Source organism: Mirounga leonina, unplaced genomic scaffold (genome assembly GCF_011800145.1).
Source record: "Mirounga leonina isolate KUSES-001 unplaced genomic scaffold, KU_Mleo_1.0 Mir_176, whole genome shotgun sequence".
Taxonomy (NCBI): Eukaryota; Metazoa; Chordata; class Mammalia; order Carnivora; family Phocidae; genus Mirounga; species Mirounga leonina.
The window spans coordinates 34,662,305-34,678,147 of NW_023270454.1; the positions used below are offsets into that span (position 1 = coordinate 34,662,305).

The following is a 15,843-nucleotide window of genomic DNA, read 5'->3' on the forward strand; positions in this document are numbered from 1 at the left end:
ATGGAGCTCCCTGCTCCACAGGAAGCCTGCTTCTCCCTCTCCCACCCCCCCGCTTGTGTTCCTACTCTTGCTATCTCTCTCTGTGTCAAATAAATAAAATCTTAAAAAAAAAAAAAAAGAAACTAGCTTAAAACAGAATTCTTTAAATCAAAAAGGAACATGGCTATGCTTAAATGACAGAATTGATGGGATTGATGTCTTCCTCCCTGTCACTTGCTACGGTGGGCACATTAGAATATTGAAGCATAATTATAATTATCATGGCCTGGTGATTGCATCTAAGTTCTGAGGGTTATGTTACATAAATGTTAGATTACACATCTTGTAGTTACATACATTATTTTGATTTGTCTATTTCAAATCCCATCTTTTTTTCCATTTTTATTTTTATTTTTTCAAATATTCATTTAAATTCTAGTGAGTTAGATATAGTGTAATATTGGTGTCAGGAGTAGAATTTAGTGATTTATCACTTACAAAAAACAGGCATATAGTTATTTTGAACCTGTATGTTAGTGGCTGGCGTGAACACTCATTAGCCAACCTCAAGTAATCTACCACTACTCAGTCACATAAATTATACCCATATCCAGTGACTTGGTAATTTGCTTCTGAGTACATGTTCCATGAAATTCTCAGTTTCATAAGGAAATACACATGGGGATGTTCAATGAAGCATTATTTTTGGTGGCAGTGAATTGTCACCATGGGGGCTTATCATTAGAGTAGATAGGTAAAATGTACTGGATGCATAGAATAGATTATTATATAGCAGTTAGAATCGATGCAAAAGTTAATATGAATAGATGCAGGAAGCAGGAAGAAAGAAACATATGTCTAACCCAACATCATTTAAATTATAAGTACAGTCACACAAAAACATTTTTGAAGGAACACATAAAAAGATTAAGTATGTTTATACAGTTGCTTATGTGACTGGGAGTAGAATGAGGAATAGGTTTAGGGCATAAAGGGAGAAAACAATGAGCTGTTAATAAAACAAGCAAGGCCTTGGGGCGCCTGGCTGGCTCAGTTGGTGGAGCATGCAACTCTTGATCTCAGGGTTGTGAGTTCGAGCCCCACATTGGGTGTAGAGATTACCTAAAAATAAAATCTTAAAAAAAACCCCCATAAAACTGGAAAAAAAAAAAAAAAAAACCTCAGACATTTGTGGAATGGTTCTCCAGATGGAAGTGCTATAATATTGTATTTTTACTTTTGACTGCAGAGTTATTTTTAGTTATTTCATTTTGGAATTTATTTTAAAAATTCAGTGTGATTGTAGTTACTTGTTATTACACTTTTGTAATTGAGCAATGTGGCTAACTGAAAATTTCTTGGTCACTTAAGAATAAAGCTCTCAGGGTCCTGGGATTGAGTCCCATATCGGGCTTCCTGCTCAGCGAGGAGCCTGCTTCTCCCTCTGCCTGTTGCTCCCCCTCCTTACACGCGCGCTCGTGTTCTTTCTCTCTCTCTCTCTCTCTCGCTGACAAATAAATAAAATCTTAAAAAAAAAAAAAAGAATAAAGCTCTCCACTTAACATTTAGGTAAAAGATTGCTGGACTCTTTTAGACATTTAATAAATAGAGCAGATACCAAATAAGATGAAGGCAAGCCAGTGATTTCACTTGTAGTTGACCCTGTTTAGAACTTTTAATGAAGAAGAATGTACTGATATCCTGTTTGCTTATAAACTGATTAAAATGATAATGTATAGATGATTGTTCTTTACTTTTCCTTGTAAATAAGTCTTTTCATTTTAGCTGTTGTTTCGTGTATTAGAGGAGACTTTTGGGTCAAAGAGGCATTAAATAAATGTAATGTTACAACTTTTTTATATGCTATATAGTAAAGGTAATATTGTAGAATGAAATATGACGGGGAGATTGGATCCAGTCTCGAGGTCAGGGAACACTGCTATGAGAAAGTGACCTTTAAGATGAGCTCTAAAAGATGGGTAAGATTTATTTAGTTAAGAGGGGAGGGAAGTAGGCCTAGTGGGAACATTTTAAGCACAAGGAATAGTTTGTACTCAGGCCCTGTTGTGGGAAGAAGGCAGAGAGGCTTTGTGGATGGAGTGCAAAGAGAGGGGAAGATGGAAATGCAGAATGAAGCTAGTGAGGTTGAGGTAGATTGAGTATCTTGTGGGCTGTGTTAAGGCTTTTGGTCTTTATTTTAAAGGCAGTGGGAAGCTACCTGAGAGAGAGCATAATAGAAAGGTAAAAGTGTAGTGGTTAAAAGTATGGACTCTCAAGTCAGACTGAGTTCTGATCCCAGCCTTGCCATTTGCTACCTGTGTGACCTTGGACATGTTCCTCTGTCTCAGAGTATCACCTCCTGGATGGTTTTAAGGTTAAAATATTTTTATTGTTTCTTTGAAAACAGTCTTTAACAGTGTAATATAGTAAGCATTATTTGTGAAATTAAAAAGTGTTTTAAAGAGGGATGGGTGGTGGGTTGATATAGTTTGTAATTTTAAAACATTATTTTTGCTGCAGTATGGAGAAGTTTCAGGTGTCAGGTGATATTGGCCCATATTTATCAGATACCTCATATGTTCTATCATATTACAAAAATGGCATAGAGTACCTTTAAGATAGTGAAAATAATATGCTTTTAGCTAACAGCATTTTTGGTTATTTTTGGGTATATTAAAGTATGAGTATATTAAAAATAAGTATTTTTGTTTTATGGTGAATGTGTGTTTAATGAGTTGTTGATTATTTTCATAGCCTCCACATGCTGGGAAGTTGCTGTCTGTGTTAAAGCATATGCCTCAGAAGTATGGTCCTGATGCCTTTTTCAACTTCCCAGGAAAGAGTGCTGCAGTAAGTAAATTTTAATGAGGAAATCACTTGGAGTTTTTTCCTTGGCTTCCAGAAAGTACAGCCGTGTAAACAGCCCTGACAGGTTCATTGTTAGGTAGAAACTTCTTTGCACAACTTAACTTATTCCTTACAGCAGTTATTCGTGTTACTTTTTCCTGTTTTAGAGGTGAAGAAATACAGGCTCAAAGAAGAAGGCTGTCCATTTATAGCTTGGGGCAACAATGGAGTAAGAACCTAGTTCTTTTGAACATGTTGTCTTTAGAATTTATTTCTGCATCCTCCAATAGATATTTATGTGTGACACTTTCACTTTCTATCTTACTGAATATCTTTCTTCAGCCTTGCATTGCCCCAAAGGGGTGTTTCTTTTGCACCTGGTGAATAGAATGAGAATAACTCTTTAAAACTTTCCGGCAAGTTCTCCTGATTTGGGAGTTTCCAAATTATATCAGTTTCAGCATTCTCTCTCTCTATTTTTTTTTAGTTTCAGCATTCTTATAAGCTGTTAATCAGTTTAATATAGTTGAAATAAGACATTGCTAGTAATATCTGTAGTGTTTTGAAATGTTATGAGTGCATTGTATAATGTGTATATGTTATTTATGGAAGCTTTTTTACCTCTTCATATTACATTCGTCTGCTTCTTACTAGCAAAAATTTTTTTGAAGATATTTCAGCCTGTTCTTTTTCTGAGATTTTTTTTTGTTATTTTTATTTTGTTTCTCATAATATCTTATTTGCTTGTTAGGCCCTATGTAGTAGTCAGGTAATATCTGCAGAAAGAAAAGAGTGTTTTAAAAGGACATTTGTAATATTTGAATATTTTACACACAATACACAGCTTTCTTTGGAAAGTTTATTGCTTTTATTGTTTTCCTCTGTAATTTTTCCTTACTAAGCATTTTAGATTTGAAGCTTTCCAGAAAAACTTTATTCTCTTGACATTGAGCCTATAATTTGCCTTTAATATAAGAAGCAGTCTTATGAGGTTAACTTTTTTGAAATGCATATTATGATTGTTTCCTGTTAACTTTGTTTTTCTTTTAGTTGAAATTCCAGTTAGTTAACATACAGTGTAATGTTAGTTTCAGGTGTACAATTTAGTGATTCAGCAGTTCCATACATCACCTGGTGCTCATCGTGACAAGTGTACTCCTTAATTCCCATCACCTATTTAACACATCCTCCTGCCCTCCTCCCCTTTGGTAACCATCAGTTTGTTCTGTATAGTTAAGAGTTCATTTCTCCATCTGCCTGTCTCTTTTTTTCCCCTGTGATCATTTGTTCGGATTCTTATATTCCCCAAATGCATGAAATCTTATGGTATTTGTTTTTCTTGGACTTACTTAGCTTAGCATGATACTCTGTAGCTCCATCCATGGCGTTGCAAATGGCAAGATTTCATTCTTTTTGATGACTGAGTACTATTCCAGTGTGTGTGTGTGGGTGTGTGTACACCACATCTTTATCCATTCATCAATGGATGGACATTTGAGATCTTTTCATAATTTGGCTATTGTAGATAATTCTGCTATGAACATCAGGGCACACGTATCCCTTTGAATTAGTATTTTTGTATTCTTGTGTAAATACCTAGTAGTGCAATTGCTGGATTGTAAGGTAGTTCTATTTTTAACTTTCTGAGGAACCTCCATACTGTTTTCCAGAGTGAGCGCACCAGTTTGCATTCCCACCAACAGTGCAAGAGGGTTCCCCTTTCTCCACATCCTTGCCAATACTTGTTCTTTCTTGTGTTGTTGATTTTAGCCATTCTGAAGGTGTGAAGTTGTATCTCATTATAGTTTTGATTTGTGTGGGTTCATTTCTGGGTTTTCTTTTCTGTTCCATTGATCTATGTGTGTATTTTTGTGTCAGCACCAAAACAGATCTGCTGTTTTGATAACCACAGCTTTGTAATATAACTTGAAGTCCGGAATTGTGATGCTTCCAGCTTTGCTTTTCATTTTCAAGGTTGGTTTGGCTATTTAGGGTCTTTTGTGGTTCCATACAATTTTTAGGATTCTTTGTTCTAGCTCTGTGAAAAATGCAGTTGGTTTTTTGATGGTGATTAGATTAAATCTGTAGATTGCTTTGGGTAGTATAGACATTTGAACAATATTTGTTCTTCCAATCCATAAGCATGGAATGTTTTTCCATTTCTTTGTGTCATCTTCAGTGTCTTTCATCAGTGTTTGATAGTTTTCAAGTATAGATCTTTTACACCTTAGGCTAAGTTTATTCCTAGGTATCTTACCGTTTTTGGTGCATTCGTAAATGGGTTTTATTCCTTAGTTTCTCTTTCTGCAGCTTCATTATTGGTGTATAGAAATGCAACAGATATCTGTACATTGATTTTGTATCCCGTGGCCTTACTGAATTTGTTTATCACTTTTGGTAATTTTTGGTGGAATCTTTTGGGTTTTCTGTATAGAGTATCATGTAATCTGCGAATAGTGGAAGTTTGACTTTTTCCTTTCCTATTTGGATGCCTTTTATTTTTTTGCGTTGTCTAATTACTGTGGCTAGGAATTCCATTTCTGTGTTAAATAACAGAGGTGAGAGTGCACATCCCTGTCTTGTTTCTGACTGTAGAGGAAAAGCTTTCAATTTTGGCCCATCGAGGATGATATTAGCTGTGGGTTTTCATATATGGCCTTCATTATGTTGACATATATTCCCTCTAACCTTGCTTTGTTGAGTGTTTTTGTCATGAAAGGATGTTTTACTTTGTCAAATGCTTTTTCTGCATCCATTGAAAGGATCATATGGTTCTTTTTTTTTTTTTTTAAGAGATTTATTTATTTGAGAGAGAGCGAGAGAGATGAGGGGGAGGAGTGGCAGAGGGAGTGGGAGAGAGAGAATCTCAAGCAGACTCCCCGCTGCGCGTGGAGCCCGACATGGGGCTTGATCTCACAATCCTGAGATTATTACCTGAGCCGAAATCAGGAGTCTAGTGCTTAACTGATTGAGCCATCCAGGTGCCCCAGGATCATATGGTTCTTATCCTTTCTTTTATTAATATGTATCCTTTTGATTGATTTGTGAATATTGAACCACCCTTGCAGCCCAAGAGTAAATCCTGCTCGATTGTGGTGAATGATTCTTTTAATGTACTGTTGGTTTCGGTTTGCTAGTATTTTATTGAGAATTTTTGTATCCATGTTCATCAGGGATATTGGCATGTAGTTCTCTTTTTTAGTCAAGTCTTTATCTGGTTTTGGTATCAGGGTAATGTTGGCCTTATAAAATGAATTTTTAAGTTTTCCTTCCATCTCTATTTTTTGGAATAGTTTGAGAAGAATAGGTATTAACTCTTCTTTAAATGTTTGGTAAAATTCACCTGTGAATCCATCTGGCCCTGGACTTTTGTTTCTTGGGAGATTTTTTATTACTGATTCAATATCTTTGCTGGTTATCAGTCTGTTCTAGTTTTGTATTTCTTCCTGTTTCAGTTTTGGTAGTTTATGGTTGTCTAATTTTTTGGCACATAGTTTTTCATAATATTCTCTTATAATTCTATTTTGTGGTGTTGGTTGTTATTTCTCCTCTCTCATTTGTGAATTTATTTATTAGGGTCCTTTCTCTTTTCTGTTTGATAAGTCTGGCTAGGGGTTTATCAATTTTATTAATATTTTCAAAGAACCAGCTCGTGGTTTCATTGATCTGTTGTTTTTTAGTTTCTATATCATTTATTTCTGCTCTAATCTGTATTATTTCCTTTCTTTTCCTGGCTTTTGGCTTCATATGTTGTTCTATTTCTAGCTCCTTTAGGGGTAAGTTCAGGTTGTTTATTTGTATTTTTCTTGCTTATTAAGGTAGGCCTGTATTGCTATATACTTTCCTCTTAGTACCAATTTTTGTTTCTTCTTTGGTTTCCTTTTTGACCCATTCATTGTTTAGTAGCATGTTTTTTTTCTTTCTTTTTTTTTAAAAGATTTTATTTTATTTATCCGACAGAGACAGCGAGAGAGGGAACACAAGCAGGGGGAGTGGGAGAGGGAGAAGCAGGCTTCCTGCTGAGCAGGGAGCCCGATGCGGGCTCGATCCCAAGACCCTGGGATCATGACCAGAGCCGAAGGTAGACGCTCAATGACTGAGCCACCTGGGCACCCCAGTAGCATGTTTTTTAACCTCCATGTATTTGTGGTCTTTCCACACTTTTTCTTGTGGTTGACTTTAAGTTTTATAACATTGTGGTCAGTAAATATGCATGGTATGATCTCAGTCTTTTTCTTTTTTTTTTTTTTTTTAAAGATTTTATTTATTTATTTGAGAGAGAGAGAATGAGAGACAGAGAGCATGAGAAGGAGGAAGGTCAGAGGGAGAAGCAGACTCCCTGCTGAGCAGGGAGCCCGATGCGGGACTCGATCCCGGGACTCCAGGATCATGACCTGAGCCGAAGGCAGTCGCTTAACCAACTGAGCCACCCAGGCGCCTGATCTCAGTCTTTTTGTACTTGTTGAGGCCTGATTTGTGACCTAGTATGTGATGTATTCAGGAGGAAGTCCCATGTGCACTTGAAAAGAATGTGTATTCTGCTTTAGGATGGAATGTTGATGGAATGATGAATGTATATGTTGAGTCCATCTGGTCTAGTGTGCCATTCAAAGTCATTGTTTCCTTAGATGATCTCTCCATTGATGTAAGAAGGGTGTTAAAGTTTCCGACTATTATTGTATTATTATCAGTTTCTTTATGTTTATTATTAATTGTTTTATGTATTTGGGTGATCCCATGTTGGGTGCATAAATATTTACAATTGTTAGATCTTGTTGGGTTGTCCCCTTTATTATGATGTAACGCCCTTCTTCATCTCTTGTTATAGTCTTTGGCTTAAAGTCTAGTTTGTCTGATGTTAAGTATTGCTATTCTGGCATCTTTTGATGTCTATTTGCATGATAAATGTTTCTCCATCCTCTCACTTTCATTCTGCAGGTGTTTTTAGGTCTAAAATGAGTCTCTTGTAGGCAGCGTATAGATGGGTCTTGATTTTTAATTTTTTTTCTTTCCAGATTTTTATTTAAATTCTAGTTAGTTAACACACAGTGTAATATTGGTTTCAGGAGTAGAATCTTGTGATTCATCACTTACATATAATAGCCAGTGCTTATCGTAACAAGTGCCCTCCATAATACCCATCACCCATTTAGCCTATCCCCCACCCACCTCCCTCCATCAACCCTCAGTTTGTTCTCTGTCATTAAGAGTCTCTTAGCATTTGCTTCCCTCTTTTTCTTTTTTTTTCCTTCCCTAGATGGTTTTTGTTTTTTTATCCACTCTGACACCCTATGTCTTTTTAGCTTTTTATTTATTATTATTATTATTTTTAGAGAGAGAGCACAAGCAGGGAGGGGTAGAGGGAGAGGGAGAGAGAGAATCCCAGGCAGGCTCCACGCCCAGCATGGAGCTTGACACAGGGCTCAATCTCACAATCCTGAGATCATGACCTGAGCTGAAATCAAGTATCAGATGCTTAGCTGACTGAGCCACCCACATGCCCCCTGATTCCCTAAGTGTTTATTTCATTTACATTCAAAGTAATTATTGATAGATACATATTTAGTGCCATTTTACTACTTGTTTTGTCATTGTTTCTGGAGATTTTCTCTGTTCCCTTTCTTGTCTTTGTCACTTTTGGTTTTTCCTTTCCACTTAAAGAGTTCCCTTTAATGTTTTTTGCAGAGCTGCTTTAGTGGTCATAAACTCCTTTAGTTTTTGTTTGTGTGGGGAAACTCTTTATCTCTCCTTGTATTCTGAATGATAGCCTTGCTGGGTAGAGTATTTTTGGTTGCAGCTTTTTCCCATTCAGTACTTTGAATGTATCATGCCACTCCTTTCTGGCTTGCCAAATTGCTGTTAATAAATCTGCTGCTAGCTTTATGGGTCTTCCCTTATAAGTTAAGGACTTCTTTTGTGTTGCTGCTTTTCTTTATCACTATATTTTGCAAATTTAATTATAATATGTCTTAGTGTTGCCCTTCTGTTGATTTTGTTGGGAGTTCTCTCTGCCTTCTGGATATGGATGTCTGTTTCCTTCCCCATATTAGGGAATTTTTCAGCTATGATTTCCTCTAATAAATTTTCTGTCCCCTTTTCTCTCTCTCTTCTTCTTTTGGGACTCCTATAATACAAATGTTATTATGTTTGGTGGAGTCACTGAGTTCTGTAAATCTAATGTTCCGTAATTATTCTTTCTCTCTTTGGTTTAGCTTCATTATTTTCCATTATTTGTCTCTTCTGTATCACTTACTCATTCTTCTGCTTCTTCCAGCCTTGTGTTCATTGCATCAAGCCTGTTTCCAATTTCAGTTGTTGCATTTTTCATTGTTTTTTAACTTTTTTAAAAAAGATTTTATTTATTTATTTGACAGTGAGAGAGAGAGACAACGAGAGAAGGAACACAACAGGGGGAGTGGGTGAGGGAGAAGCAGGCTTCCCGCTGAGCAGGGAGCCGATGCGGGGCTCGCCCCCAGGAGCCTGGGACCATGACCTGAGCCAAAGGCAGACACTTAACAACTGAGCCACCCAGGTGCCCCCCTTTTTTAACTCTTTTATCTCTGCATTAATTATCTCCCTGAAGTCTTCCATTCTTTTCTCAAGTCCAGCAAGTATCCTTATGATTGTTACTTTAAATTCTCCATGAGACACATTACTTATATCTGTTTCCCTTAGATCTCTGTCTGGGACCTTATCTTGTACTTTCATTTATGATGAATGTCTCAGTCTTGGCATTTTATCTAAGTCTCTGCCTTCTTATATGTGTTAGAAAAGCCTGTTATGTTTCCTGCTCTTGAGAGTAATGGCTTTATGAAGAAGTCCTTTAGTGTCCAGGGTCTGGTGCCGCAGGGAATGTCTCTGGTGTGTGCTGTGTGCACTTTGCTACTGTGTTTTGACTGCTCTATCCTTTAGGCCAGTCATTTGCAGAGACTCTCCTTGCCTGAAGTGGCAGTGTTTGGTCCTTGGTCAGAATGTGGCAAGTTTTAACTAGGTGTGCTCTGGTCTGCTTGTTAAATGAGACCTGATACTACTTCCACTAGAACTGGAGCCCTGTAGAATTCTCTGGTCGGGAGACATGGCGTGGACAGGGTTTTTTGCTGTTCTTTTGGGGAAGTGGCCTGCCCGCTGTGACTGAGGCAAGCTTGACTGAGAAGGGCAATACCATCAGAGCCAAGGGTGTGGACTTGGTGAAGCAGGTTAGGCAGCTGGTGTCCATGCTGCTTCCCTCAGGTGGCTCTTTGTTTATGTCAAGGGGTGGGGGGAGGGAAATGGCACCATCCACCTCTTTTGTTCCTGCAAAGGCATATCTCTGCACACTATCAGGGAAGCACTCAGAGAAGAGTGAATAGTCTCCCTGCTGTGTGTCTTAGGGTTTTTTTTCAGATTGCTGTCTTCACACTGTCCACCTCCAGGTTGTTGGCCTGCCTTCTATTCAGGAGCGGTGTACTGCTCTCTGGGCTCTATCCCAGCAAGTCTGCTGACTTTTAAAGCTTCATGCTTTAGGGATGTGTTGTGGGCAGGAACCTGCACTGGTTTGCTGGGGGGAGGGTCTCACCATGCTAGGACTGAGGCAAGCTTGACTGAGAAGGGTAGTTGTGCCAGAGTGCAGGGGTGTGGGATTTGCTATAAGCAAGTCAGGCAGCCAGTGTTGGGGCTGAGCTCCTTTCTGCAGGTGGCTCTGTGTTTATGCTGAGGTGGCGGGGGAGGGAAATGGTGCCAGCTGGCTCCTTTTTTCTGGAGAGGTATCTCCTTGAATACCCACTTCTCAGGGACACACTCTACTAATCTCCCCCCAGTGTGCCCCAGGTGCTCCTCAGATCATTCTGTCCATGCTGTTTGTCCCCCAGGTTGTTTGCCTGCCTTCTCTCTAGGGGTGGGGCAGCACCCTTAGGGCTCTATCCCAGCCAAGCCCATTGACCTTTAAAACTCCAGTTTTCAAGCCCTGCTGGTTCCAAGAACTCAAGAAAATCAGCCCCTCTCATTTTCCCAGCGTGTGTCTTTGGGGGAAATGTTTTTGTATGTTTCCCCGTGTGCTCTTCTCTCTCCTGCATTTCTCTGCGACCATGGTTCCTTCCTCTCTGCGGCATCTGTGATTTCCCCTATACCACATCTCCACATTTCCTACCTTCCTTGATGTGGCCTCTTCTCTCCCTTTAGTTGTGGAGTTTGTTCTGTCAGTCATCAGGTTGATTTCTGGGGTATTTAGAATGATTTGATAGTTACCTAGCTGTGTTTCTGGGGACAAGACGAGCCTAGGGTCCTCCTACTCTTCTGTAATCTTCTCTCTCTTCCTTGCATATTATAATTGTATATGTTTATAATTCTCTGAGATCATAATGTGTCTATTCCACTTACTTGCATTTATCTTGGAAGTGGGATAGTTCAGCTAAACAGCTTTTAGAACTTTTAGAGAATAGATGTTTTAAATATAGTCAGTGACTCACTTCTTTCCTTAGATACAGCTTTTCAAGGGAAATTAAAGTATTCATGGATAGGGGCACCTGGGTGGCTCAGTCGTTAAGCATCTGCCTTCGCTCGGGTCATGATCCCGGGGTCCTGGGATCGAGCCCCACATCAGGCTCCCTGCTTGGCAGGAAGCCTGCTACTCCCTCTCCCACTTCCTCTGCTTGTGTTCCTGCTCTCACTATGTCTCTTTCTGTCAAATAAATAAATAAAATCTTAAAAAAAAAAAAAGTATTCATGGATAAATTATTTTTATAAAACTTTTGCGTTTTCTTTTATTTATTTATTTATTTTTAATTTGATTATGTTATGTTAGTCACAATACAATACATCATTAGTTTTTGATGTGGTGATCCACGATCCATTGTTTTCGTATAACATCAAGTGCTCCATGCAGTACGTGCCCTCCTTAATACCCATCACCGGGCTAACCAATCCCCTTCACCCCCTCCCCTCTAAAACCCTGTTTGTTTCTCAGAGTCCATAGTCTCTCATGGTTCATCTCTCCCTCCAGTTCCCCCACCTCATTTTTCCCTTCCTTCTCCTAGTGTCCTCCATGCTATTCCTTTTGTTCCACAAATAAGTGAAACCATATGATAATTGACTTTCTCTGCTTGACTTATTTCACTTAGCATAATTTCCTCCAGTCCCATCCATGTTGATGTAAAAGTTGGGTATTCACCCTTTCTGATGGCTGAGTAATATTCCATTGTATATATGGACCACATCTTCTTTATCCATTCTTCTGTTGAAGGGCATCTCGGCTCTTTCCACAGTTTGGCTGTTGCGGACATTGCTGCTATGAACAGTGGGGTGCATATGGCCCTTCTTTTCACTACATCTGTGTCTATGGGGTAAATACCCAGAAGTGCAATTGCTGGGTCATAGGGTAGCTCTATTTTTAAATTTTTGAGGAACCTCCACACTGTTTTCCAAAGTGGCTGTACCAACTTGCATTCCCACCAACAGCGTAAGAGGGTTCCCCTTTCTCCACAACCTCTCCAACATTTGTTGTTTCTTTCCCTGTCCATTTTTGCCATTCTAACTGGTGTAAGGTGGTATCTCAGTGTGGTTTTGATTTGAATTTCCCTGATGGCCAATGATGATGAACATTTTTTCATGTGTCTGTTAGCCATTTGTATGTCTTCTTCAGAGAAGTGTCTTTTCATATCTTCTGCCCACTTTTTGAGTTGATTATTTGTTTTTTGGGTGTTGAGTTTGAGAAGTTCTTTATAGATCTTGGATACCAGCCCTTTATCTGTAGTGTCATTTGCAAATATCTTCTCCCATTCTGTGGGTTGCCTCTTTGTTTTGTTGACTGTTTCCTTTGCCGTGCAGAAGCTTTTTATCTTGATGAAGTCCCAAAAGTTCATTTTTGCTTTTGTTTCACTAGCTTTTGGAGATGTATCTTGAAAGAAGTTGCTGTGGCCGATGTCAAAGAGGTTACTGCCTATGTTCTTCTTTAGGATTTTGATGGATTCCTGTCTCACATTGAGGTCTTTCATCCACTTTGAGTTTATCTTTGTGAATGGTGTTAGAGAATGGTTGAGTTTCATTCTTCTGCATGTGGCTGTCCAATTTTCCCAGCACCAATTATTGAAGAGACTTTTTTCCATTGCATGTTTTTTCCTGCTTTGTCAAGGATTATTTGACCATAGAGTTGAGGGTCCATATCTGGGCTCTCTGTTCTGTTCCATTGGCCTATATGTCTGTTTTTGTGCCAGGACCATGCTGTTTTGGTGATCACAGCTTTGTAATATAGCTTGAAATTGGGCAACGTGATGCCCCCAGCTTTGTTTTTCTTTTTCAACATTTCCTTGGCGATTCGGGGTCTTTTCTGATTCCATACAAATTTTAGGATTGTTTGTTCCAGCACTTTGAAAAATGTCATTGGAATTTTGATCGGGATGGCATTGAAGGTATAGATTGCTCTGGGTAGCATAGACATTTTAACAATGTTTATTCTTCCGATCCATGAGCATGGAATATTTTTCCATCTTTTTGTGTCTTCTTCAGTTTCTTTCATGAGTGTTTTGTAGTTCCTAGAGTATAGATCCTTTACCTCTTTGGTTAGGTTTATTCGGAGGTATCTTATGGTTTTTGGTGCTATTGTAAATGGAATCATTTCTCTAATTTCTCTTTCTACAGTTGCGTTGTTAGTGTATAAGAAAGCAGCTGATTTCTGTGCACTGATTTTGTATCGTGCCACATTACTGAATTGCTGTATGAGTTCTAGTAACTTGGGGGTGGAGTCTTTTGGGTTTTCCACATAAAGTATCATGTCGTCTGCAAAAAGAGAGAGTTTGACTTCTTTGCCAATTTGAATACCTTTTATTTCTTTTTGTTGTCTGATTGCTGTTGCTAGGACTTCTAGTACCATGTTGAACAATAGTGGCAAGAGTGGGCATCCTTGTCATGTTCCTGATCTTAAGGGAAAGGCTCTCAGCTTTTCCCCATTGAGGATGATAATTGCTGTGGGTTTTTCATAGATGGATTATATGAACTTGAGGAATGTTCCCTCTATCCCTATACTCTGAAGAGTTTTAATCAGGAACGGATGCTGTATTTTGTCAAATGCTTTTTCTGCATCAATTGAGAGGTCCATATGGTTCTTCTCCCTCCTCTTATTAATGTGTTCTATCACACTGATTGATTTGCGAATGTTGAACCACCCTTGCATCCCGGGGATAAATCCCACTTGGTCGTGGTGGATGATCCTTTTAATGTACTGTTAGATCCTATTAGCTAGGATTTTGTTGAGGATTTTGGAATCCATATTCATCAGGGATATCCGTCTGAACTTCTCCTTTTTGATGGGGTCTTTGCCTGGTTTGGGGATTAAGGTAATCCTGGCCTCATAGAATGAGTTTGGAAGTTTTCCTTCTGTTTCTATTTTTTGAAACAGCTTCAGTAGAATAGGTATTATTTCTTCTTTGAATGTTTGGTAAAATTCCCCAGGGAATCCTTCAGGCCCTGGACTCTTGGGAGGTTTTTGATTACTGCTTCAATCTCGTTACTGGTTATTGGCCTATTCAGGTTGTCAATTTTTTTCTGTTTCAGTCTTGGCAGCTTCTAGGTTTCCAGGAAGGCCTCCATTTCATCCAGATTGCTCAGTTTATTGGCATATAGTTGTTGATAATAATTTCCAATAATTGTTTCTATTTCCTTGGTGTGAGTCGTGATCTCTCCCTTTTCATTCATAATTTTATTAATTTGGGTCCTTTCTCTTTTGGATAAATCTGGCCAGTGGTTTATCGATCTTATTAATTCTTTCAAAGAACAAACTTCTAGTTTCATTGATCTGATCTACTGTGTTTCTGATTTCTAATTCATTGATTTCTGCTCTAATTTTAATTATTTCTCTTCTAGTGTGTGGCTTAGGCATCGTTTGTTGCTTTTTCTCTAGTTCTTTAAGGTGTAGAGTTAGTTGGTGAATTCGGGATTTTTCTATTTTTTTGAGTGAGGCTTGGATGGCTATGTATTTCCTCCTTAGGACCGCCTTTGCAGTATCCCATAGGTTTTGGACCAATGTATTTTCATTCTTATTGATTTCCATGAATTGTTTAAGTTCTTCTTTGATTTCCTGGTTGACCCAAACATTAGCGCTCAGGTGTTTGAATTTCTGCCAAATTTTTTCTTGTGATTGAGTTCCAGTTTTAGAGCATTGTGGTCTGAGAATATGCAGGGAATAATCTCAGTCTTTTGGTTATCGGTTGAGACATGATTTGTGACCCAGTCTGGAGAAAGTTCCATGTGCGCTCGAGAAGAATGAGTATTCTGTTGTTTTAGGGTGGAATGTTCTGTAAATACCTATGAGGTCCATTTGGTCCAATGTATCATTCAAAGCTCTTGTTTCCTTGTTGATTTTCTGCTTAGATGATCTGTCCATTGCTGAGAGTGGAGTATTGAGGTCTCCTACAATTAACGTATCGTTCTCAGTATGACTGTTTTGGTTAACAGTTGGCTTATGTAGACGGCTGCTCCCATGTTGGGGGCATAGATATTTACAATTGTTAGATCTTCTTGTTGGGTAGACCCTTTAAGAATGATATAGTGTCCTTCTGTGTCTCTTATTACAGACTTTAGTTTAAAATCTAATTTGTCTGATACAAGAATTGCTACCCCAGCTTTCTTTTGAGGTCCACTGACATGGAAGGTGGATCTCCATCCCTTCACTTTCAGTCTGGATGTATCTTTAGGTTCAAAATGAGTCTCTTGTAGACGGCATAGGGATGGGTCTTGTCTTTTTATCCAATCTGCAACCTTGTGCCGTTTTGTGGGAGCATTTAGGCCATTCACGTTGAGAGTGATTATTGAAAGATATGAATTAATTGTCATCATGTTGCCTGTGAAGATGTTGTTTTTACAGATTGTCCCTGTAAATTTCTGTTGTATATCACTCTTGGGGTCTTTCTCCTTTTATAGAACCCCCCGTAATATTTCTTGCAGGGCCGGCTTAGTGGTCACATATTCTTTCAGTTTCTGCCGGTCGTGGAAGCTCTGCATCTCTCCATCCATTCTAAATGAAAGGCTTGCGGGATAAAGTATTCTTGG

General features: G+C 38.6%; 1 protein-coding gene across 4 annotated transcripts in view; it reads left to right on the top strand.

The window, feature by feature from the left end:
• The window catches only part of LRBA (LPS responsive beige-like anchor protein), an 834,672-nt gene that overhangs the window by 160,961 nt on the left and 657,868 nt on the right, over positions 1-15,843 (top strand). For all 4 annotated transcript variants that reach the window (XM_035022918.1, XM_035022919.1, XM_035022917.1 and 1 more), the window contains one exon: positions 2,734-2,829. In XM_035022918.1, the coding sequence (XP_034878809.1) occupies positions 2,734-2,829 (96 nt within the window). The remainder of the gene's footprint in view (positions 1-2,733; positions 2,830-15,843) is intronic.